General features: G+C 41.8%; 1 protein-coding gene across 7 annotated transcripts in view; it reads right to left on the reverse strand.

Annotated features, from left to right (window-relative positions):
• Positions 1–23,603, reverse strand: part of DNMT3A (DNA methyltransferase 3 alpha) — a 5,166,949-nt gene that overhangs the window by 1,063,099 nt on the left and 4,080,247 nt on the right. For all 7 annotated transcript variants that reach the window (XM_044062880.1, XM_044062879.1, XM_044062877.1 and 4 more), the window contains one exon: positions 7,969–8,048. In XM_044062880.1, coding sequence (XP_043918815.1) covers positions 7,969–8,048 — 80 coding nt within the window. The remainder of the gene's footprint in view (positions 1–7,968; positions 8,049–23,603) is intronic.

The following is a 23,603-nucleotide window of genomic DNA, read 5'->3' on the forward strand; positions in this document are numbered from 1 at the left end:
GAGAGTAAAATCCCACGAGTGGAGGAGCTCCCTGGTCAGCCTCAGTAAGAAGCTGCGATCCCTGATAAAATCCTCCAAAGCTAGTTATGAAAACAAAATCGCTACTGATTCTAAAGACAACCACAAAGCATTTTATAGCTTGTCAAGAATGTCAATGGCAACACTCAGATCTGCTCTGAGTTACAGCACAATGGCACTAAATATACAGACCCAACTGATATTGCCAACATCCTGGCAGATAGGTTCAGTGCTAACTTTACCCCCCTCTCACCCCCTAAAGAGCCCATCTCTATACCTGAAGAATGCAAAGTTCCTGTAATCATGGCTGCACAGATAAAAACCACACTCTCCAAAGCCAAGAACACAGCATCCATGGGACCACACAACATCCCAGGCTGTGTTCTACACGAACTACAGAACGAACTAGCACCCCACCTAAGTACCATGTTCAATCATAGCCTCACCTCAGGCTTTGTGCCTGCTGATTGGAGCTCAGCAATGGTTATCCCACTCCACAAGGAGGGAGCCACCACGGACCCCGGGAACTACCGCCCCATTAGCCTGACGAGCCTGGTCTGCAAGGCCATTGAACATATCATCATGTAAATTATAAACAAAGACACTGGTAATCTCCAAACTCTGGACCCCACCCAGTTCGGGTAAGGCAGATCATGTCTCCTAAACCTGATAGACTTCTTTGAAGCAGTCACCAAAGCCGTAGACAAGGGTAAGGTGGTTCACACAGCCTATCTAGATCTTGCCAAGGCTTTCAACACCATCCCCCACTCTGGAATTATAGATAAACTCACTAAACTAGGTGTAAATCCCTATGTCACTAGATGGGTTGCCAACTGGCTCACTGACAGAACCCACACTGTGAAAGTAGCAGACTCCAAATCCGACTTCAGACCACTGACAAATGGAGTACCACAGGGTTCAGTCCTAGGTCCTCTCCTCTTTGGTATCTACTTCTCTGAAGTACAGGCTAACACATAAGGTCTTTGGCTAATGAAGTTTGCAGATGACTGCAAACTAGGAGCCATAATCGAAACTCCTAACGATGTGAACATCCTACAAAAGGGCCTCACTGAGACAGATGCCTGGTGACAAAGCCATAGCCTCAAGCTCAATGCCAAAAAGTGCATTGTCATCCCCTTTGGTAAAAACTCTGTACCCATGAACTACAACACAGGCGGTAGCATACTTAACACCGAAAGTGTGATAAGATACCTTGGGACACAGGTGGACAGTAGTTTCTCCTTTGATAATCACATCGCCACAGTAGTCAGGAAATCCTTCTACGTGGCACACCTCATCACAAAAAGTTTCTCATCCAGAAAAAAAGAGATCATTGTTCCCCTCTACTCATCACTCATTAGACCCATTATAGAGTACAATGCCCCTTTTGGTATGTACCTCACAAGACATCTACAACAACTGGAAAGGCTGCAGAAATATCTCACAAAGGGGATTACTGGCCTCAAACAGATGCCCTACGGAGACCATCTCAAAAAACTCCAGCTTTACTCTGTCGCATATCGCCTACTCAGAGGTGATCTCTGCCTAACATACAAAGCTATGTCAAACCCAGAGCTGTTGGACATGCTCCACTTAAAGAAATCCCAATCCCTCCGAGCTACATGCTCTAGGGACCTAAACCTTGTCACCAAAATAAACAGAACATGCCGGAGGGATAGATTCCTGTCCCAGAGACTTCCTATACTCTGGGATAAACAACCTATCTATATCAAACAAAGCTCCTCATTAGCACTCTTCAAAAAAAATCTTGATGACTGGATGGGAAATAGGAAATTGGGATCACCTCTGTGGCTCTGCTTGACAGTGGCACAGGAAAATAATTTTCTTGAGTGGCAAAAGCCAGAGCACCTTTTTGGCTGGGCTTGTATAGGCCCCAGGGCCAAAAGCCTAGTACCTACCTATGAACCTAAGACAGCCCAACAACGAATGGTTCAGGTGTTAAACAAGGCACAAAACCGACAGCGAGGGACGTCGTGGTCTGGGCCTAAACAGATGATGCGGTAAGAATGAAAATCTCTGTGAGGTATTTGCTTTCCACAGGCAAGACAATTGTTAACTTTTTCTGACATCGGTTAGAGCAAGAAAAAAGGATCCCCAATGGGGTACTTAGCTTTAGAAGACTTCAGGTTTGAAACTAAAAAAACGAAAATTTCAGGTAGCGGCCAACCGGCACTTGCGAACTGCTTCTGGCTCCTTTTTGGCAAGAAAGACTGATGCAATGGTGTCGCCTGCATGTTTTATACCTCTGACGACCTGACGTCATGGAAGAGGCGACAGCATCTGGTGCAGAAATCCCAAGGCTCTGGTATTCAAGCCAACTGAGGACTACCTGCAGGCAGATAACCTAAGTGTGATGACTGCAACAGTGAAACACGAAGAACATCTACCGACTACTACAAAACTAAAACTATCAACATGAAAATTTCATCAAACCGCAAATTAAGGGTCATGCTGCTAAACGCTAGGAGTCTAAACATGAAAATGCATTCATTGCAGGCATTCGTAACCCTGGAAGATTCTGACATCTGTGCAATCACAGAAACCTGGTTCAAAGCTGCAGAGAGCACCCCAGCCATACCAGATTACTCATCCTATCACACATTCAGACCATAAACCATGGGCAGCAAAGCAAAAGGAGGTGGAGTTGCAATATATATTAAAGACATACACACCTCCAGGCTGGTCAAAAAGTATAATGCAAATGCCTCTCTCTCCAATGTGTCTACTATGCATTTGCACAATTTTATACAAACAAAAAATGTTTATTGTTGACCTATTGAACTATATCAGTGTAAAATTGTTACTTAGCTTCATTTTAATGCAACTTTAACTTTATGCAGGTAACCCAACATATGTGAATTGTTTTGCTATAACTGCTATTATATCAATATTGTTTAAAATTGTACTTATTTTAAAATGCATTACTGGAGGTACTAAGTATGGTCCTTTTGAGGGTACATAAAGGGAAGGAAGACTAGGTAGGATCATGACAAGGGCAGGTTCTGGAATTGAGAAAATAAGCTTTTAGTTCATTTTTAAAATGTGAGGTGTGGGAGATTGAACGTACGTCAAGGGGAAGTTTGTTCCAAGCATGGGCAAGGGAGTGTTTGTAGAGTAGTTTGCCTACTGACCTTTTTGGGTGGTAGATATCAAGTAATTGTTGCTTAGAAGTATGGAGGGTCCGAGATGGGATGTAGATGGAGACTACGGGAGATAGAGATGAACAGAAGGAGGGTTTATAAAGAATAGAGTGTAGCATATGAAATTGATAAGATAGCAGAAACTGGGGAAGTTCAAGCCATTGAAGAGAGTTTAAAGAAATGCAGTGGTGTGAGTTGTATGGGGAGTTAGTAATGAATCTGGCTATTTTATGGTAAGTCTGTTGCAGTTTGTTTAGAGTGGAGGCTTGGATATTGGTAAGAACTGGGGCGGCGTATAAGAGGGAGGGGAGGAGGAGTGTCTGGCCCAGGGTAAGTCTAGATTCAGGGGTTAGGAATTTTTTGTTCCGACATAGCAGACCTAGTTTCTGGTTTGTTATTTTTATACATTGGAGTATGTGTAGGTTGAACTTGAGTTCGTCATCGATAATGACCCCTAGGAGTTTTGTGTGGGTGTCAGGTTGGATGTTTGTATTGTTAAAAGATGTAATAAAAAAGGAGGTTTTGTGATGAGAAAGAGAGGGAAAAGTAGGAGTTTGGTCTTTTTGGGATTTAGGATCAATAGGTTGTGAGAGAGCCATTGTTCAATGGGTAGTAGGGCCTGTTTGGGTCAGGCAGTGTAGTTCAGGAATGTCATTTGAGATGGATATAAGTGTGGAGTCTTCGGCATACTGAATAAGGGAGGATTCTTTGCATGAGGTGTAAAGATCATTGGTGAAGATGTTAAACAAAAGGGGTCCCAAGATGGAGCCTTGGGGAACACCAGTGGAGATGGGAAGGAAAGGTGAGGAGGATGAGAGCCATTTGACAGATTGTTCCCTGCCAGATAGGTAACTATTAAACCAGGCAAGTGTGGAGGGGGATAGGTGGAGATTTGCGAGTTTGGATAGTAGTAGAGGATGAGAGACAGTATCGAAGGCTTTGGAGAGATCTAGGAAGAGACAGGAAATTAGTTTATTGTTGTCTAGGGCCTCTGCAATGATATGACTGAAGGAGAGGAGGGCAGTGGTGGTGCTGTGGTGAGGACGAAATCCATGTTGGGTAGGGGTAAGTAAGTGGTGTGTGAGGAGGTGATTGAGAAGCTGTGAGTGAATACATTTTTCTAATATCTTGGAGAGGGGGGACAGAATGGCAATGGGTCGGTAGTTTGAGGGGTCAGTGGAGTTTCCACCTTTATGAAGAGGGATAGTAAAGAAAGATTTCCGAAGGGTGGGGACAGTTGATTCCAGAATAGATCAATTAATTAGTATAGATACAGGATAGGCAATTGAGTCAGCAGCAAGTTTGAGGAATGTAGGAGATAGATTGTCAGTGGAAGGAGAGCAAGGTTTTAGCTTGAGTAATAGAGATTTGATGTAAGTAATGGGAACTGGCTCAAAAGAAAACAAAGTTGTGTTAGTGGGACTTGGAGAGGTGGGTGTCAGAGTTGAGTTTAGCTTAGAGGTTACCAGATTTTGGATGGAAGAGATAAAGTGTTTATTCAGGAGGGTAGCTGTTTCCTGAGAGGAAGAGTTAGGGTATGGGGAGGGATTAGAGGGCTTTCCAGGACAGAGGATGTTGTTGAGAGTTGACCAAAATTTTCGAGGATTGGATTTGTTGTTAAGCTGAGCAGAGCTATAGTATGACTTTTTGTCATTAGTTGTATGTTTTTTTGCAAGGTTCCTCAGCTGCCTGTATTTTTGAAGAAAAGGTGGTTGTTTAGTTTTAGTCCAGGTTTTCCAAGCATGATCTCCGTTTCATAAGGGACCTAGTCTCTTTGGAGAGCCAGGGAGAATGGTTTGATTTTACTCTGATCTTCCTAGAGGGAGCTAAGGAATTTACAGTATTCATGAAGATGCTATTGAAAGTGCTTACAGCATCGTTTAGGGGGAGGTGTTTTAGGATGGGCCAATCTATGTTGTGGAGAATGAAGTTAAATTGGGATGAATTGAAAGTCAATAGTTTTCGACCGTCTTTGATAAGGTGGGGTTTAGGTATATGGGAGTAGTGTCTTAAGATGGTGGTAGGGAGATGATCACTGAGGGAGTCAGGTAAGGTGGTGGGATTGTGGTATTGGTGCGGGGAATTGGTAAGGATCCAGTCTATGATGGAGCTGGAAGTGGAATTTTTATGGAAACCAGTGGGAGATGTCATAAGTTGGTGGAAGCCGTGTAGGTGGATACTGAGTTGGGGGGAGTTAGTTGTGAGTTTGGACCAATCAATGTTGACATCATCAAGGATAAGTGTCTCATATGGTATGTTGTGGGAGAACCAGGATAAGATGTTTTCAACAATGGGCAGATTGTTACCAGGAGGAAGGTAGATAGAGGCAGTTGCAAGTTTTTTGTGGGGATTCAGATGGCAGTTAAGGATGATGATTTCAGCTGGGAGGAAGTCAGGAATTGGGGAAGGGTATGGTGAGAGGTTAAGAATGTTTGAGTAGAGGATGGCCATGCCACCACCTTTTTTTACAGGTCTATCATAATATGATAGGTATAATAGATAAACTCTCTCAACTAGGCATCAATCCATATGTTTCCATATGTTACCAGATGGGTAGCAAACTGGCTTACTGATAGAACCCACCTAGTCAAAATAAAGTAAGCCACCTCAAGCAGTAGACTCGTAACGAGTGGTGTACCCTAGGGATGGCTCTTGGGGCCTATGTTGTTTGGCATGTACTTTTCTGAGGTGCAGGCCACAACCAATGCTATGGCTGATCAAGTTTGCAGATGACTGCAAGCTGGGTACTGTCATTAACTCCCCCAGTGATGTGGACATCCTCCAACAAGGTCTCACCCAAACAAATGACTGATTCCACAAACATGGTCTCAAACTGAATGCCAAAAATGCATCATCATCATCATCCCCTTTGGGGAGAGTGATGTCCCCACAAATTGTCATACTAATAACAAGGTCCTAAGCACACAATCAGTCGTGAGGGACTTGGGCACCCAAGTTGATAGCAAACTGATTTTTGACCACCATATTGCCTCAGTTGTACGGAAAGCTTTCTACATGGCCCACCTCATTAGAAAGGGTATCTCATCCAGGGACAAGGAGGTCATAACATCCCTGTATTCTTCCCTTATAAGATCCATTATTGAGTACAATGCCCCTTTCTGCATGCACCTCACAAAGCACATGCAGCAGCTGGACAGACCACAGAAGTTCCTCACCAGGACAGTCCACTTAAACTTTCTCAATACGAAGGATTGCAATTATTGTCATCAGACTTTCAACAGGCCAGTGCAAGTAACATTTTTCACAAATTTATCAGCATTATGGTAGTGTGTTGTAGGAGTTTAAGTTGTCCTTTGTTTCTCATCACATTAGTGCAATTTAGTTGTGGTTAACACAGTTCTCTGTCACATGTAGTAAAAATTCCTTTTTTCTTTAAGGCATTCTTTACCATAACATGCCTGTACAGTATAATCAGAGAATACTTCCAACCTACTTTTACTTCTTTTTTGAGAGATATGTCTTCTAAGGATGACACTTTTAAGTTCTATTTATCTTGAGATTACAGATCTATCAATCCAAATAAGCTTTAGATTTTTTTTCTCTGTACCACCACTATCAGTCAACTACAGCCCTGGCTGCACCCTAGGGCCATTCATTCTCCCTGGGAGTACTGGATCCTTGATGAGAAAAAGGATTTTCTACCTAAGTTTTGCCTTCCCACTGTGCATGTTCACTGACATCCAAGGTGTTGGTATACAACGGTCTTTTGCAATGCATGTCTAGGATACCACATGTGACATAATCAAATAGGCCTGCCTCTCCTTCCTTGTAGTTAAGCGCATCCTTAGGATCAGTGGTCTACAAATCTACATCAAGGATTCTACCAAGGACATTATGTCCCTAGCACATGACCTGCTTACCACCACAAAGACAGGGAAGCAGGCTAAGTCTCTTCATTCATCTCCTACTCCTCCACACAAGCAGCAGAAGATGACTAGATTAACTCAAGTGACCTAGCTGCATTAAAGCAGCAACACAAACTGTTCTGTTTTCACGTGGTGCTGCTTCACTTTTCTGTACACATTCCTGTTTAACTTTCTTTTTTGGAAACCAGTTTTGTTGCAGTGACATGGCTTTGCTGTGTGTGTAACTTTTTTCTCTGCCCCTTTGAGTTTCCTGTAATTTAAACAACTGTGAGGATTTCTAAGCACTTTTAGCTTTCTGTATCTCTGCATCTAATGTGACTTCAGCATGCTGCTGTTGTGCTGTAATTGTGATATGCAATCAGTATCTGGACCTACACAGCTCACTGTTACCAAATAAAGCTTTTAGTAGGACAAGTACATAAACAATGCAGATGTATTCATTTTTGAAAAGATAAGTGAAATGCACTGCAAACATTGTCTTGGCAATGCAAAGAATTAGGAAATCCTTTTTGTTTGTTAACTATTTATTACTTATTAAATGGGTAGGGGGGGAATGATTCAGGGACCCCTTTGAGCCACAAGCTGAGCAAATAAGGCTATTTTCCATCAAGTATCCCTTATGTGTCTTGTCACTCGTGTCAGTTTTACGTCATAGTATTCTGAAGATCTTAAATAATCTTATATTATTTTTCCAGAAGTACATCTGTCTTTCATGCACAACAATATTATTTTTTAACCAACTGCTCATCTCAGACAAAAAATAATAACCATACATTATTAACACACATATTAAAAATAAGGCCCAGAAGAAAGCATCTTGTCTAAATATACAATTCTTAGCAAAAACACAAAGAATTAGCTACTGACTGAGCAGGAACATGCTTGCATTTTCACATCCTTACCTTGCAGTTTTGGCACATGCCCCCAGTGAAGAGTGGATGTTCCAGAGATACATTTAAACTTCCACATGAAATGCATATATCTGTAGACAGAAAAAGGATTCAATACATATTATATGTTGCTTTATTTGATGTCAGGCTTGGTCTAAATGTCTAACAAGAAAATATGCATGCTGAAGCATTTCACTACCTTCATATACGCCAAAGCAACAGTAAGGCTATTAGTCAAGTTTAATAATTAATTTACACTATTAACACATTCCCGTTTCCAGACAGCCAAGAAAGACAACTTACTACAAGATCTCTAAATGCAGAACTTCTGTACAAGCAGAGATAAATGAAACAATGAAAATGATAATTGAGATGGCTTGAAAAAAAAAGACAAAATAATGAAGGCAATGAAAATGCTAAGCTTCTTGCATCTGCAAAAATATTTGCTTGTATTTTTCCATTAAAAAATGTTCTCAATGTGAGACAAAACATCTGCAGCTGAAGGCACCTAACTGGGGAATCTGTATATTCTGTTCTGAATGAAATGTTAAAGATTTCTTAATGCACCTGCCGACTGTCAGCAGTTTTTTTTTTCTCATTGCTGACTACTTTACATAAAGACAAGCAGTCTGTATCTGCAAGTAAATAATCTTGAGAGTTATGGGAATTTTTTGCTGAGGAAAATGCAAAATTTAAAGATACTATTGCAAGAAGTTCAGTAAAACATAAAGTCTGAAATTATGGAACATGAATAAAAGATAATAGTTTCCTCAGTACCCAAAATTTAATACAACAGTTGATAATTTAGTTTTATTTAAAGGTAGCCAGTGTACTTTTACTTAGTGTTAAAAGTTACTGTTTTCTGAAAGCCTACAGGCTGTTTTTCATATTGGGGAGAGGAACACAGATAAGAAAAAATACAGACAACAACTGGTGGGAAGACAGGCTGCAACATGCTCTTTAGCATAGGTAACCTTAATTTTAGATTAGGTTATGCCAGTGGGTGCAGCTGTGCAATTGTTCCAATCTGGAGGGTTAAACCTACTGTACAAAGTTTTGTGTATTTGTTCTACGTTAATTGGGAATGAGAGTGTTTTGAAAATGTATTTAGTTTTTTTTTTGTTTGTTTGTTTGAGGGTTTTCATTAAAGCAAATATTCCTGAGAAATGTGACACAGGGTTGAAATGGAGATGAGATAAAACAACTGTATATAAGGTCAGCCAGTCAAACATTAGTGTGTGCCTGTAAGACAAAAAAAACAGTCATATATAACAAGTGGGAACAATAGCTTTTTATCACAACTGCTACTCTACCCATAGTATCTTGAAATGTAAATGGCCTTAAGGTACTGACAAAAAAGGAAATAATACTAAATTACATTATAAAAATGCAGAGTGCAAATATCAATGCTGTAGGAGACATATTTGGAAATAAATGAGCATGTGAATTTGACAGAGAAAGGATTTCAGGATGGAGAACAGCAGAACATTAGGGGAAAAGGAATATTAATAATACCGGTTGCTAGAGGGGTTCCAATATTGACAGAAGATGAAAAAGACAATAATGATAGGTTTGTGTTAGTAAGGGTCAACTGGCAAGGGAGGAGTTATTACAGAGCTTAAGAAAAATTTGAAGAAATAATTAGCTTTTAGCAAGGAATATTACTTACAGTTGGGGACTTGAACTTGATTTACAGTAGTAAGAATGCATCATGGGGACCTAGAAGGGAAAATATAACAAAGGAGGATAGATTCCTTAAGACATTTGTGAAAATATTTGTTATGGAAAATGTGACTTCAGTTGTAGGAACTCAGAATTTATACAATATTCTCCAAGGTACAGTAACTGGGCTAAACTAGATGGAATTACATTTTGCAGGAGTATGTGCACTTAACTGACAACTTCGACACACATCCAATAACTATTTCAGATAATGCACTGATACAAAATAAGACAAGAAGACAGAGTAATGAAGTAATAATAAGATACTGGTGCTTTTCCACCTATGTGTTAAAAAGAGAGAAAATTATGGAATGGGTAGTGGAAATTATATGACAGTTTTCAGTGAGGATAGAAATTTCTTCGGAAAGAATAACTAGTGAGTGGCATAAAATGAAAATGGAATTTAAAAGTGGGAAGAAGTAAAAGAGATAAAAATGTGGTTAAGAAGTAATAGGAATTATTCAGAAGGGCTAACAAAGGTTAAAGTATAGAAGAATAAGGAGAATCTCACAGAACAAGAAGAGAAGCAACTGCAGAATGCTAATGAGAAAATAAGGAAGCATCAGGATAATATGCATGAATTAAGAACGATTGCTATTAAGGAACATTTTGATAGCAACCCCAGAGCACAAAAAATGTATAGCACAGTGACTTAGGCAACAAAAAGTAGAAAGGGTTGTCACCAAACATAAAGAGCCTATGACAAGAAAAATAACTAGACATCCTATAGATGCATTAGAGATATTTTGGAAATTTTATGAAAATTGGTATAAAGCTGAACAAAAAGCACAAATGGAAACATTTATGGAAGACTTAATTATACCAAGGTTACAGGACTATGAGGCCAAAGAACTAACAGTTAAGACTGGAGGAGATAAGATAAAAACAGGGATATATACTCAATCTGCAGGAAAGTCTCCAGAAACATGGCATTCTGGTGGAAGTTTGGAATTTAGGAAGGAAGAAAGTGATGAAGTTTAATAGTATTTTAAAAGGAAGTGAAACTCCAGCATCTTGGAAGAAAGCTGTACTGGCTGTATCACCAAAAGAGGGTAAAGACCTGTCAGATTAAGTGTCATATATACTCATTTCATAAAGTGTTTGTACTAGAAAAAGAATGGCAAAGGCTTTGTCAACACTGATAGATATGGATCACTGTGGTTTGTGGAGGGGAAACAAACATTTGATAACATTAATAAAACAATGATGATCCATAGGGAAAAAAAATGTGAAAAATACCACTCTTGCTGGTGGGTCTTGATGCAGAAAAAGCATTCGACAGAGTAATCTGGGAATTTATGGCTACAGCAGTGGAAGCATTGCATTTCCTGATACAGTTGTTGTTTGTCTTTCGGCTTTTTCACCGTAAGGGGTCGCCACACCGGAACTCTGGTCCGCTAATGATTGCCAGTAGATTTTTACGAAACGCCAAGATGCCAGCTCAACGCCCATCCTTTAATGAAAGCACGCCCGTTTATGCATGCATGTCTTTCGAACGCTACCATTTAAATAGGAGGATATATAAAGGATTGGAGGCAAAAATTAAAGTTGGTGGGGTCCTCTGTGATAAGTTGTATCTGAATAGAGGAACCAGGTAGGGGTGTCCTCTTCCCCCTTTTCCATTTACTTTACATTTAAAGACACCCACAGACAAAATAAGGGGCTAAGAAATCCAAAGATTAGAGTGGTATGATAATCAAGAAAATTTGGCTTTATTTGCAGATGATATTATTTTGTACTTGATAAATCCAGAAAAAGACACATCAGTGTTGTGGAACATTTTGAGACAGTTTCATGTCTTTTCAGGATATAAGATTAATGAAGATAAAACAAAGGCTATAGCTATAAATTATGTACTCACACATGACTTGGTTCAGCAATAGCCATATTCATGGGCACATGATGGGCCAAATTTCAAAATAGTTTCTCTCAGTATAAGTCTACCCTAGTTCTCAAAGACTTGTTCTCAGTGTAAGGGACCTACGTCAATGTAAAGTATCTACAAAAAGGCCTGCACAGATGGCCAGATTCCAAAATACCTGTTCTCAACTTGTTCTTATGTTATTCAACATAAGTGATCACTTATACTGAGAGCAAGTATTTTGGAATCAGGCCCAATAAGATGAATTATTTAGGTGTATATATTAAAAAGGCTTTTTGTTATGGTAGCTAAGGATATGTGGAATAGACTAAACAAAAGATAATGCAAAAACTGAGAAGCTCGAAGCTCTTCTTTATGGGTATGGATAGTAAGATCTGAGCAGTAAAAATGTGTTTGATCCCTTTAGTTTTATATGCACTCTAGACATATTTTTAACATTCAGTGCAAAGGTTGTAGACAACCTAATGAATTTGCTACATATCAGTAAATCAAACTGGACTAGGGATACCAGATGTTCTTCGTGTTTCACTGTTGCAGTCATTACATTTGGGTAATCTGCTGGCAGGTTGCCCTCAGTCGGCCTGAATAACAAAGTCGTGGGTCCTGCATTGGTTGCTGTCTCCTCTTCCATGATGTCAGGTCGTCAGGGGTATAAAACATGCAGCCGATGCCATTTTACCCAGTCTTTCTTGCCGCGCGATGTGTGAAGCAGAGGCGGTTCGCAAGTTCCGGTCGCTGACTCCTGGAATTTTCGTATTCGAGTTTCAGAACCAAAGTCTTCAAAATAAAGCTAAGTACCCCGTTGGGGAAACTTTTTCTTGCTCCTTACCGATGTCAGTAAAAGTTAATAATTGCATTACTTGTGGGAAGCAAATACCTAATAAGGATTTTCATTTGTACTGTATTCCTTGCCTAAGCCCAGATCACAACACGCCTTGCTGTCGGTTTTGTGCTAGATTTAACCAACACACTATTAAGCGTCAGTATATTTTTGCATCTAAATATTTTGGTTCAAGATTTAATTATCCTGAAATGTCGTTGGTTAGCAATTCGGCTACCAGAGTACACAAAAAAATGCAAGGAAAAAGACAGAGACAGACCGTCGAGGTCCAAAACCGACAACAAAGCTTCTCCTAAGCCAGTCATCGGTACTCAGTGAGGCGCTTTCGCAGCCCCTGATACCCGCTACTTCTGAGTCACAGGCCTCTACTGAGACCCATTTGGAGTCCGGTATGCCACGAGATTCTCAGAGTATTGAACCCGCGGATGTCTCTCCCTTGGATGGGTCAGGAGCCGCTGAGAAGGCACCGGCTTCTGAGGGTGTTTTCAGGCCTCAACACTTTTATATTAAACTGACGCCAGCAACAAAAACAAGGTCAAAAACAACTTCTATGTCTAAAAAACCAATGCTTGAGTCATGTGCTCAGGCCCCTATGCCTAAAAACAGATGATCAAAATGGCTGAGGATTTAATTACCTTGATCAGGGGTTACCAACCCCCCCCCCCGCTAAGAGGCCTAGGCAAGGCACTGATTATGAATCTTCAGATCAGGTTTCCATTTCTTCTGATTCCTCTTCTGATCAGGAATTTTCTATTCCACCCTATGAGGATTCTGATGCAGTGGAATCCATCCCATCTGCATCTCCTCCTGAGGATTACTCTTTTGGAGAGACTTTGCATACTTTAAGGGAACATTTTCACAGGGAGAGTCAGGACTTCTCTGAATCAAAAAAGAAGCTTTGGGATTTCCTTCTTCTTCCTCAGCATAGGCCTTTGGCAATACCTCCTGTATTAGACATTGTTGATGATGTGTTCTCGGAATTAAGCATGTCTCAAGATTTCCTGCCTCCGGTTCCTAGTAAGTCAGACAGAAATTACAGGGTTCCTGACTCCCACAAATTTCTTTTCAAAAATCCTGCTGCTGATCCTGAGACTATTTCTCAGGGTCCCAAGGGTGTAAAGGCCTCTACAGGCAAAAATCCTACCCCTTCTGATAGAGATTCCAGGGGGCTGGATAGATGGGGTAAGAAGGTTTATATGTCTGCAATCTTGGCAATCAGAGCTTTAAACTGCCAGTTTCATATGCTTAAATATCAACAGCATGTTATGGGCTTACTGAAACAGAAAATGATGTTGACTTCTGATTGTGTGGAAAATAAAGAGTTACAGGAATTATTGCATTCAGCAGAACACGTTGGACAGCATACTTTGTAATGTGGTTTTGATTCCTTGGAGGCCTCTTGCAGGGCTGCCGTTACTGGATCTGTGATTAAAAGGCATGCCTGGCTCAATGAGCAAAATCTGCCTGATCATGTTAAAGCTAAAATGTTGGATGCCCCTTTGCAGCATGATACTCTGTTTGGTAATAAGGCAGAAGAGGTTTTAAAGAAAATGAAAGACAAAGCTAAATCTATGCAAACTGTAAAAGATTTCTTACAGAACTACAGGCTCTTATGGCAGTGGAGCCTTTTATTATATTTTACCTGGACAGGGTGTCCCTCAGGACCAATCCTTCCTTTATGCCTAAGGTGGTATCCAGTGTGGCTCTTAACCAGACCATTCATGTGCCAACATTTTACCCAAATCCGCAGAACAAGGGGGAGCAGATTCTGCATTCATTGGATGTACACAGACAACTAAGATTCTACTTAAACAGGACCAAATCTCTAAGAAAATTTGAGCATTTGCTGCATGGTCAGAGGGGAAGGCTATATCAAAGCAGACTATTTCTAAGTGGATAAGCCACTGCATTAGTTTCTGCTATTTGCACCATGGTAAACCTGTGCCCAAGGGGATCAGATCACATTCCACAAGGGCTGCCTCTACTTCAGCAGCTTTTCTCAGAGGGGTTCCAACCAAAGACATTCTAGAAGCTGCTACTTGGAGCTCTGTTCATACCTTCACAAAGCATTATCATTTCCCTCTCGTCTCCAAATCCAGGGCAGGCTTTGCCACTGCAGTCCTGCAGGGCCTTATAGCCGCTCCTAATGCTGTTTAGTTCCATCCTCCCATCCATAGCTTTGGGATTCTACCCAAATGTAATGACTGCAACACGAAGAACATAGTACAGTTGTGTACACTTACGATAAATGTAGATGTTTGAGTGTATTCACTGTTGCAGTCCGGGTTACCCACCAGCCATCCCCCTTTCTATACCTTTCCTTTCCTTCACTATACTCAAAAGCCTTTGTGGTGTATTTGCTTTTAGTTGAAGGTAAAGTTTATGTTTCTAAAAGTGTATCTATATATATTTTTTTGCTCCCCATTTGGGGGGCACCTGACATCTGAGGCAAGAAAAACTGAATAAAATGGCGTCGGCTGCAAGTTTTATACCCCTGATGACCTGACATCATAGAAGAGGAGACAGCAACTGATGCAGGACCCAAGACTTTGTTATTCAGGCCGACTGAGGGCAACCTGCCAGCAGATTACCCAAATATAATGACTGCAACAGGGAATACACTCGAACATCTATATTTATGGTAAGTGTACACAATTGTACTTTCCAGTGACCTAAATATGGCCTGTGACTTAAATAGGACATACTAGAGGGACAGATTTATCTCCCAGTTACTGCCGCATCTTTGGAACAGGCTACCAATTCATGTGAAACACAGCACCTCTATGACACTGTTCAAGAGGAACCTTTACGACCGGATGGGGCACCGTAAATTCTTACCAGGGATAGCGCCCACAACCCTCCTGGATATGAGCAGTCATCACTAAATGCAATCTCGGGTACTAACATTTTCATGGTATTACATTGGGATGAAATGGCTAGGCTTAAAAATAACCTCTGGGTCGATTGCCTAGTAATCTCCTATGCTCCTAAGAGTTGAAGGTATTCATTTGGGAGGGAAATGAGGGCAAGACTTATGTAGCATAAATCCCAACACAACAAAGTGGATTAGGATTACCTAATCTGAAGGGATATTTTAAAGCTACGCAGTTAAGACTCATATACATAATTCAAGCAGAAAGTTATAGTTCCGAGTGGAAAGAGATGATGATGACAGAGGGAGGAGTTCAAAAAATAAGGTAACAGTAGGATTTTGGATGCAGATTCATAAGAAAGAATAAAAACCATCATGCAGAAAGTACAGTTGTGTAGACTAACCATAAATGTAGATGTTCGAGTAGTATAAAGTAAGGCAGCTGACACCATTACATCAGTTTTTCTTCCCCTAGCCTGTCAGAGGCCCCTAAGTGGAAGCCGGGTTCTGGTGGAAGAACCCCACCAATAGAAATAAATACCAATATGTCCCTTGTAAGGAAAGAGAAGAAAGAAGAGGGGATGGAGGGAGGGGAAACCAGGACTGCAACAGTGAATAAACTCGAATCTACATTTATGGTAAGTGTACACAACTAAACTATGTTCTTCGTGTTTCACTGTTGCAGTCATCACATTTGGGCTGATTCCCAAAGCTGAGAAAAAGGGCTGAGGCAGTCAAGGAAATTAGGGGCTGGCTAGGATGCCCTGCAAGACTGCAGAGGCAAACCCTGCCCTGGATTTGGAGAAGATAGGTAGGTGGTAATGTTTGCTGATGGTGTAAACAGATGTCCAGGTGGCAGCCTCCAGGATGTCCCTGGTGGGGACTCCTCTGAGGAAAGCTGTAGAGGTGGAGGCTGCTCTGGTGGAATGAATCCTGACCCCCTTGGGGGGGAGGCTTTCTGTGTTGTTTGTAGCAGAAATGGATGCAGTGTGCTATCCATTTGGAGATGGTTTGTTTGGAGATGGCTTTGCCTTCTGCCCCTGCAGCAAAGCTAACCAGCAATTGATCAGTCTTTCTGAATGATTTAGTCCTGTCTGCATAGAATCTGAGCTGCATGTGCACATCTAGAGAGTGCAGCATCCTTTCCCCTTGTTCTGTGGGTTAGGGAAAAAGGTGGGCAAATGAATGGATTGGTTGAGAGCCACACTGGATACCACCTTGGGCATGAAGGATGGGTTAGTCCTGAGGGATACCCTGTCAGCATGGAAGATGATGAAAGGTTCCACAGTCATGAGTGCTTGCAGCTCGGAGACCCTTCTGGCTGAAGTGATGGCCAGAAGGAAAGCTGCCTTCCAGGAGAGAAATTTTAGCTCTGCTGAAGAGGCAATTTCAAAGGGAGAGACGGTGAGCTTTTCCAACACAAAGTTAAGGTCCCAAGTTGGGGTTGGTGCTCTTCTGGGTGGCCTCAAGTTGCTAGCCCCTCTTAAGAGCTGTGTGATCAGAGGGTGTGAGAAAACGGGCTGCTCAGTGGGAACATGAGCAGAGATAGCAGAGGCATGAATTTTAATAGAGTAAAAGGAGTCCACTGTGTAGCAGGTCAGCTAAGCAATCCAGGATCAGAGGGAGGGAGGGTTGTGCCGTATTGGCTTCCTTAGCCTAAATCCAGGTGCAGAACCTTTTCCATTTGTCAGCATAAGACTTCCTAGTGCTAGGGCATCTGGCCTCACGTATAACATCTAGAAACTGTTTGTTAGGTTGGCAGATTGATCGGGGGTTAGGGAATAAGCCAAGGTGCCAAATTGAGAGTCTGCAATTGGAAATGCATGAATTCCCCTTCCCCCTGGGTCAGGAGTTTTGGAATCTGAGGGAGATGCCAAGGTGGCAGAGGGGACAGACTGCGCAGCAAGGGGTACCAGTGCTGGTGAGGCCAGTCTGGAGCTATAAGAATTGTCCTTGGTTTTCCTTCCTTTATTTTGAGCAGTACCCTGGGGATGAGAGGCAGTGAAGGAAAGGCATAGACCAATAGATTGACCCAGGGGAAGGACAGGACATCCACTTTCCAAGCCATGCAGTGATGCTCCCTGGTACAGAACTTGCTGAGCTGATGGTTGGTGTGGGAGGCAAACAGGTCGACCTTCGGAATGCCCCATTTCTGAGTTATTAGGTTGAAGGTTCTTCTGTTGAGCTGCCACTCATGTGGGTCCAGAAGATTTCTGCTTAAGTGGTCCATCAGAGAGTTGAGAGAACCCAGTAGGAATTGTGCTAACAGGTGGAGTTGCATGGCAGAGGCTGTGTGCCAAAGGGTCATGGCCAGCATGCATAGAGGGTAGGACTGAGTCTGTTGATATACCACATCACAGTCGTGTTGTCTGTTTTGATCAGGAGAGCCCCTGGGGAGAGAAGGGGCTTGAAAGCTATCAAGACGTGCTGGACAGCTATCATCTCTTTTTGGTTGATGTGCAAATGGATTTGCTGTGGGCTCCATTGGCCCTGTATGCACCTGCCGTCCAGGTGTGCAACCCTGGTGTAACCTGATGCATCTGTGGTGAGGGTCTGGGTGGCGTGAGGTGGTGGTGAGAAAAGTAGTCCTATGTTGAGGGAGCATACTGCTTCCCACCAAAGAAACTCTTTTCTGAGACAAGGTATTACAGGTATAACAGTCTCCAGGTCTTGAGAGTGTCGACACCAAAGTTTTTTAGGTATCACTGAAGTTTCCTCATATGCAGTCTGGCATATGGAAGGAGTAGAATGCAAGATGCCATTAAACCCAGAGCTTGCAAGATTTTCATTGCAGATAGTTGGGGTCTGGTGGCTAGTTGAGAGAGGTAGGCTGTCAGGAAGGTTTGCTTTTCTGGTGTAGGGAATGCCATCTGGGATGCTGTGTCCAGGCTTGCTCTCAGGAATATAATCCTTTGGGTGGGTACCTCTTTGGATTTCTTTTCACTGATTGTGTAACCTAGGGAGGTTAGTAGGGACTTTACAAAGGCCAGGTGCTTGAGCAGCTTTTCTTGGCTGTCTGCCTGAATTAGGCAGTCATCTAAGTATGTGTAAATCAGGATATTCCTTTGTCTGCAAAAGGCAATGGCTTGAGCCAGACATTTTGTGAAAACTCTGGGAGCAGTAGATAGGGAAGCGCAGAGAACTGAACGTGCTGAGATCCTGCCCTGAAACGCATATATTTCCTGCATGATTCCCTGATAGGAATGGTGAGGTAGGCCTCCTTTCGGTCTAAGGTGGCTAGCCAAGCATCCTTGGACAGCATGGGGTAGCAGCTGCTGGAGGGTAAGCATTCTGAATTTTGGGATTACAGGGAAGGTGTTTAGAATGGATAGATTGAGGATGGAGCGCCAGGTGCTCTCTTTCCTGGGTACCAGAAAAAGTCTGGAGTAGAAACCTTGGCCTTTCTGTGCTTCAGGAACGTGCTCTACTGTCCTCATGGAGAGCAGGGAAAGGACTTGCTTTTGCACCTCTGCCCACTGGTTTTGAGGTAGATCTGGGAACCCTTTTGGAGTTGGAAGGGTGTGGAAAGAAAATTTGTATCCCCGGGACACTATGTTGAGAACCCAGCAGTCGTTGGTAATGGTGGCCCAGGTGTTTGCATGAAAGGAGAGTTTTCCTCCTAGGGGTAAGTTGAGGTGGGCACAGGGAGGGAGGAAAGTCATTGCAAGTTCTTACCATAAGGGGGTTGCTTAGAACTCCCTGGTTTTGAAGTGGAGGTAGTCCACTGCTTGGATCTCTGGATTCCCTGTGGCTGCTGTCTGTGGGGTCTGGTTCCCTGGGGTCTGGGCTGAACTGACCTGGTGGGAGCAGGAAAGGACTAGTGCTTGGAGGGACAATGCCTGCTGAACATGGGTGGCTGGACCTGTAAGAAATCCTTAACTGTCTGCATAGATTTTGCTTTTTCTTTCATCCTTTTTAAGACCTCTTCTGCCTTAGTGCCAAATAAGTTGTCTTTGTGCAAGGGAGCATCCAACAATTTAGATTTAACATGGTCTGGCAAGGACTGTTCCTTAAGCCACGCATGCCTTCTAAGGACAGAACTGGTGACTGCTGCCTGCAAGAAGCTTCTAGGGTGTCAAAACCACAGTGCAAGGTGTGTTTAGTTACTTGACTTGCAGAATGCATTAACTTCTGTAACTCTTTAGATTCTGCACAAGCAGGAAAGGAAGACATTTTTTGTTTGAGGCGTTCCAGGGTATGTTGCTGAAATTTTAGCATATGGAACTGACAATTTAATGCTCTGATAGCACAAATAGCTGAGGTGTATACTTTTTTACCCCATCTGTCTAGTGCTCAGGAATCCCTATCTGAGGGGGTGGGATTCTTAACAGAGGTTGCTTTAATTCCTTTAGGCCCTTGAGAAATTACCTCAGAGTCAGCAGTAGGATTTTTAAAAAGAAATTTGTGTGAATCAGGGATTCTGTTATACCTGTTTGGTTTTCTGGGTGCAGGAGGGAGGGTGTCAAGAGTCAAGCTGGATTCCAGGAAAACATCCTCCACAACATTTAGGACTGAGGGGATGGCTAGGGGTCTGTGCTGTGGAAGATCTAAGAATTTCCTGAGTCTCTTTTTAGACTCAAGGTAGTCCTGACTTTCCCATTCAAAATGCTCCCTTATGGTGTGAAGGGATTCCCCAAAGGAAAAATCATCTGGGGGAGAGGCTGAAGGAAAAACCCTCTGCATCAGAATCCTCATAATCAGACAGGGGTTGGTTGCATGTCTTCATTCTCAGATGCATCAGCGTCAATGGGCTCCTGCTAAGACAAAACTACAGGGGACAGATCACTTTTTCTTTTGGAAGGGGTAGCTTGGCTTCCCTTGATCAACATGATAAGGTCTTCTGCCATTTTAAGCATTTGAGAAGGTGCCTGAGATTGGGTTGTCAGTTTCTTTGGTGTGGTTCGTAACCTGGGCCTAAGAAACTCGGTAGTTTTCGAAAGAATGGTAGTCGCAAAAGAAGTCGTCGGTTTGTGTCGAGAATCAGTAATGTGAAGGACTTTCTCGGAAGCCGGTGCCTGCTCAGCGGCTCCGGACCCATCCAAGGTAGAGACGACCACAGGATCCTTAGTCGAAGAAGAGTTTTGTGGCATACCGGACTCCGAAAGGATCTCGGTAGTGGCCTGCAAATCCACAGAAGCAGGCATCAGGGGCTGCGAAAGTGCCTCAATGAGGACCTGAGAACTGATGACTAGCTTAACGGGAGCGTCGTCGGTAGGTTTGGACCTATGCAGGCTGTCTCTGCCTTTATCTTTACATTTTTTCGGAAGATCTGCTGTCGGATGGCTTACCAAAGCCATATCAGAATTCAAGTCTGGAAGTGAAAATATCTAGCTACAATAAGGGCCCGAAGGCATATAGTTCTGGCGTTAAACAAAGCGCAGAAACGACAGTGAGGGACATCGTGGTCTTGGCCTAAGCAAGTGACGCAGTAAGAATGAAAGTCTCGGTGTGGTATTTGCTTTCCACAGGCGAGACAATTATTAACTTTTTCTGACATCGGTTACTGCAAGAAAAAAGGATCCCCAACGGGTTACTTAGCTTTAGAAGACTTCAGCTTCAGTTCGGAAGACGACACTCAGGTAGCGGCCGACTGGCATTCGTGGAAACTGCTTCTGCTTCGGGCTCCATGGCAAGAAAGACTGATGTAATGGCATCGGCTGCCTTACTTTATACTACTGATGACCTGACATCAGTCCTGAAGCAACAGCAACCGACACAGAAATACTAAGCCTCTGGTATTCAGGCTGGCCAAGAGCTACCCTGGCAGAGAAACCCAAATGTGATGACTGCAACAGTGAAACACAAAGAACATTATTATACTCATAAACTTGTAGAAAGTATTCTATAAACTAATCCAATACATGGGCAGAAAATGGAGATTTGCCAGTAGGGATGATTGCAAGTGTGGGTATGGCAAATATGCAGGATGGGACTGGAATTTACTAGTGAAAACTGGCAAAATATCCAAGGTGTTGGGGCAAATAACTACAGAGGGAAAGGTAGAAGAGTGGGATGATGTGAAGAAATTCGGCTTGCAGGTAAAAGACTGTTTTCCTTTATGAGGGATTGAAATCAGAGTATAAGCAAAGAGAAAGGGATAGAGGACTCCTAAGTGAAAGACCTGTCATGATAGAATTTTTAGTCAAATCTAGAACACAACCTGCTTTTAAAAGGGGGATAATTAATATAGTATATAAAATATTGCATGACAACTATAAGAATCAATAAGAGGAGGTTAGAAAATAGCAGGAAGAGACATTGGAAAGGTAATTCAAAAGGGAACAATGGGAGGACATATGTATAGTTTGCAAGCATGCAACAAGTCCAGAAGGTTTGGGATTTTTCCTTAAAAGTATTTGCATAGGTATATTTATACCCAAGCAGATTTCAAAGAATTTTCCTCAGCCAGATAGCAAATGTTGGAGTTATGATGAGAAAAAAGAGGTAACTGGGACATGTTTTTTTGGAAGTGCAATGAGTTAGCAGATTAAAAAAAAATCGCTAGAGAGTTCTCTGTCAAAATTGGGACATAGGATCTAAACTGTCTAGACATACTAAGGCCTTATTAAGTTCTGTTGGCTGATAAAAATGAATGACTTGAGAATGGAAATCAAAATCTAAATCAACTGTATTTGAAGTATTGAAAATTTGAAAAGAGACAAAAGAACTAGAAGAGGAATAAGCACATAACATAAAAATAAATGGAATTTGTGGGAAGAATACATGCAGAATAATGTTCAGGAGTAGGAATCAGGTTTACGAGAAGGCAGGAATTGAATGATTTATATAATGTTGGAGTGAAATACAACATTTATAAAGAATAAAACTTGTAATGTTTAATGAGCGTATATGGAAATAAATGTTAATCTGATTTGTTTTCTTTTCTACTAATGTTTTGTGTGTCTATATCTTACGTGACACTTTAACAAAGGTGTTAAATAAAAAGGAAAAAAGGCATACCTACAAGTTGTTCAGCAAAGTAGTGAGAAGTAAATTACTAAGTTTATATTTTATGATGAAAAGCATGAAACTAATGAGGAGCAAGAGGAATTATGGAGCAGAAAAAATGCTGGGTCACCTTAGAAACAGGAAACTGAACATGTGCTCTTACTGACAGGATATCCAGAACTGAAGCACTAGGAAAGAATTAAAGAAGAAACTGCTGAAAGCTGCTGGCAGTAAAGCAGTCAGTAACTGGTGCTTAGTAGTGATGGCAGAATTAGTTTTGTTAGGAGACTACAGCTTCCTTCAAAGAGGACTATTCTCATGTAAAAACTCATAGAAAACTCAATTTATAAGTATTTGACATTCATTCACAAGCTCAGGGAGAGGGAGAGAGAGAGAGAGAGAAAGACAGAGAGAGAGAGAGAGAGAGTGACAGCCAGAAACTGTGTAATCATTTGATTAACAGTTGTTAGCATAAGGTGCTTCTCTGCATTTAAAAAAGATTATAAATACAGAGGACAGAAATGTTTTAGCCAGGCCAGAGGACCTGGCTAAAATGGTGAAACAGTGGTTAGACAAACTCAAAAAAGAAAATAGAAAATGTAACACATTTCTGCATTAGCTATATCCACAAAAGACAAAAGGAACCCGACAACACTTGCATTCACAATGTATCAGCAAGAGTGAAAGTTAGAAGGCTATCTTTTAATTAGGAGGGCCGAACATAACAGTACGTAGAGGCACTTGTATCAGGAGGAACATCAAATAAATGTAACAATTAGCAATTAAGATACAAAAACTAAAGCAATGAAAATCTAGGTGGTACTAGAGACTTCCCCTTTGTTTTCAATCCCCCAACACACACAACCACATGTACACTTATGCTGTAATCACTGCAGCACAGCAGAACTTAAAGTGAGCTGATACTGACTACGTTACAAAATCCAAAAGAAACCAACAATCTATCTGACTGGGGCCAATGTTAACTAAGTGAATGGCAAACTTAATTCCAACTACAAGGCCTAGCACTGGGTATGGCACCTAAAGTGTTACAATATGTAAAGATTGTATTTTTTGGCATATTACTGAAAACATCCTTATTCGATGCCATTAAATGTATTACTGTTTATTTGACAGCTGCAGTGTGTATCATGTTATTAAAGTGTTTTAACAAGGGATTTGCAAGTGTAGTACTTGGACTTGACACATACTGAATATTTTACTTATTTTTATACTCATTAGCCAGTACTATCTCTTACTCCTTTAGTCATAGTGGTGTCCTCAACAACCCTCCACACAGGACCAACTGCCTTCCTGTATATAGGCTTACACAGCCAAAGAGAATAGTTCAAGGGGACTGCTCACCAGCTGGATTCACACTGCTG

Source organism: Protopterus annectens, chromosome 2.part1, assembly GCF_019279795.1.
Source record: "Protopterus annectens isolate FY-2018-M chromosome 2.part1, PAN1.0, whole genome shotgun sequence".
Lineage (NCBI taxonomy): Eukaryota > Metazoa > Chordata > Ceratodontiformes > Protopteridae > Protopterus > Protopterus annectens.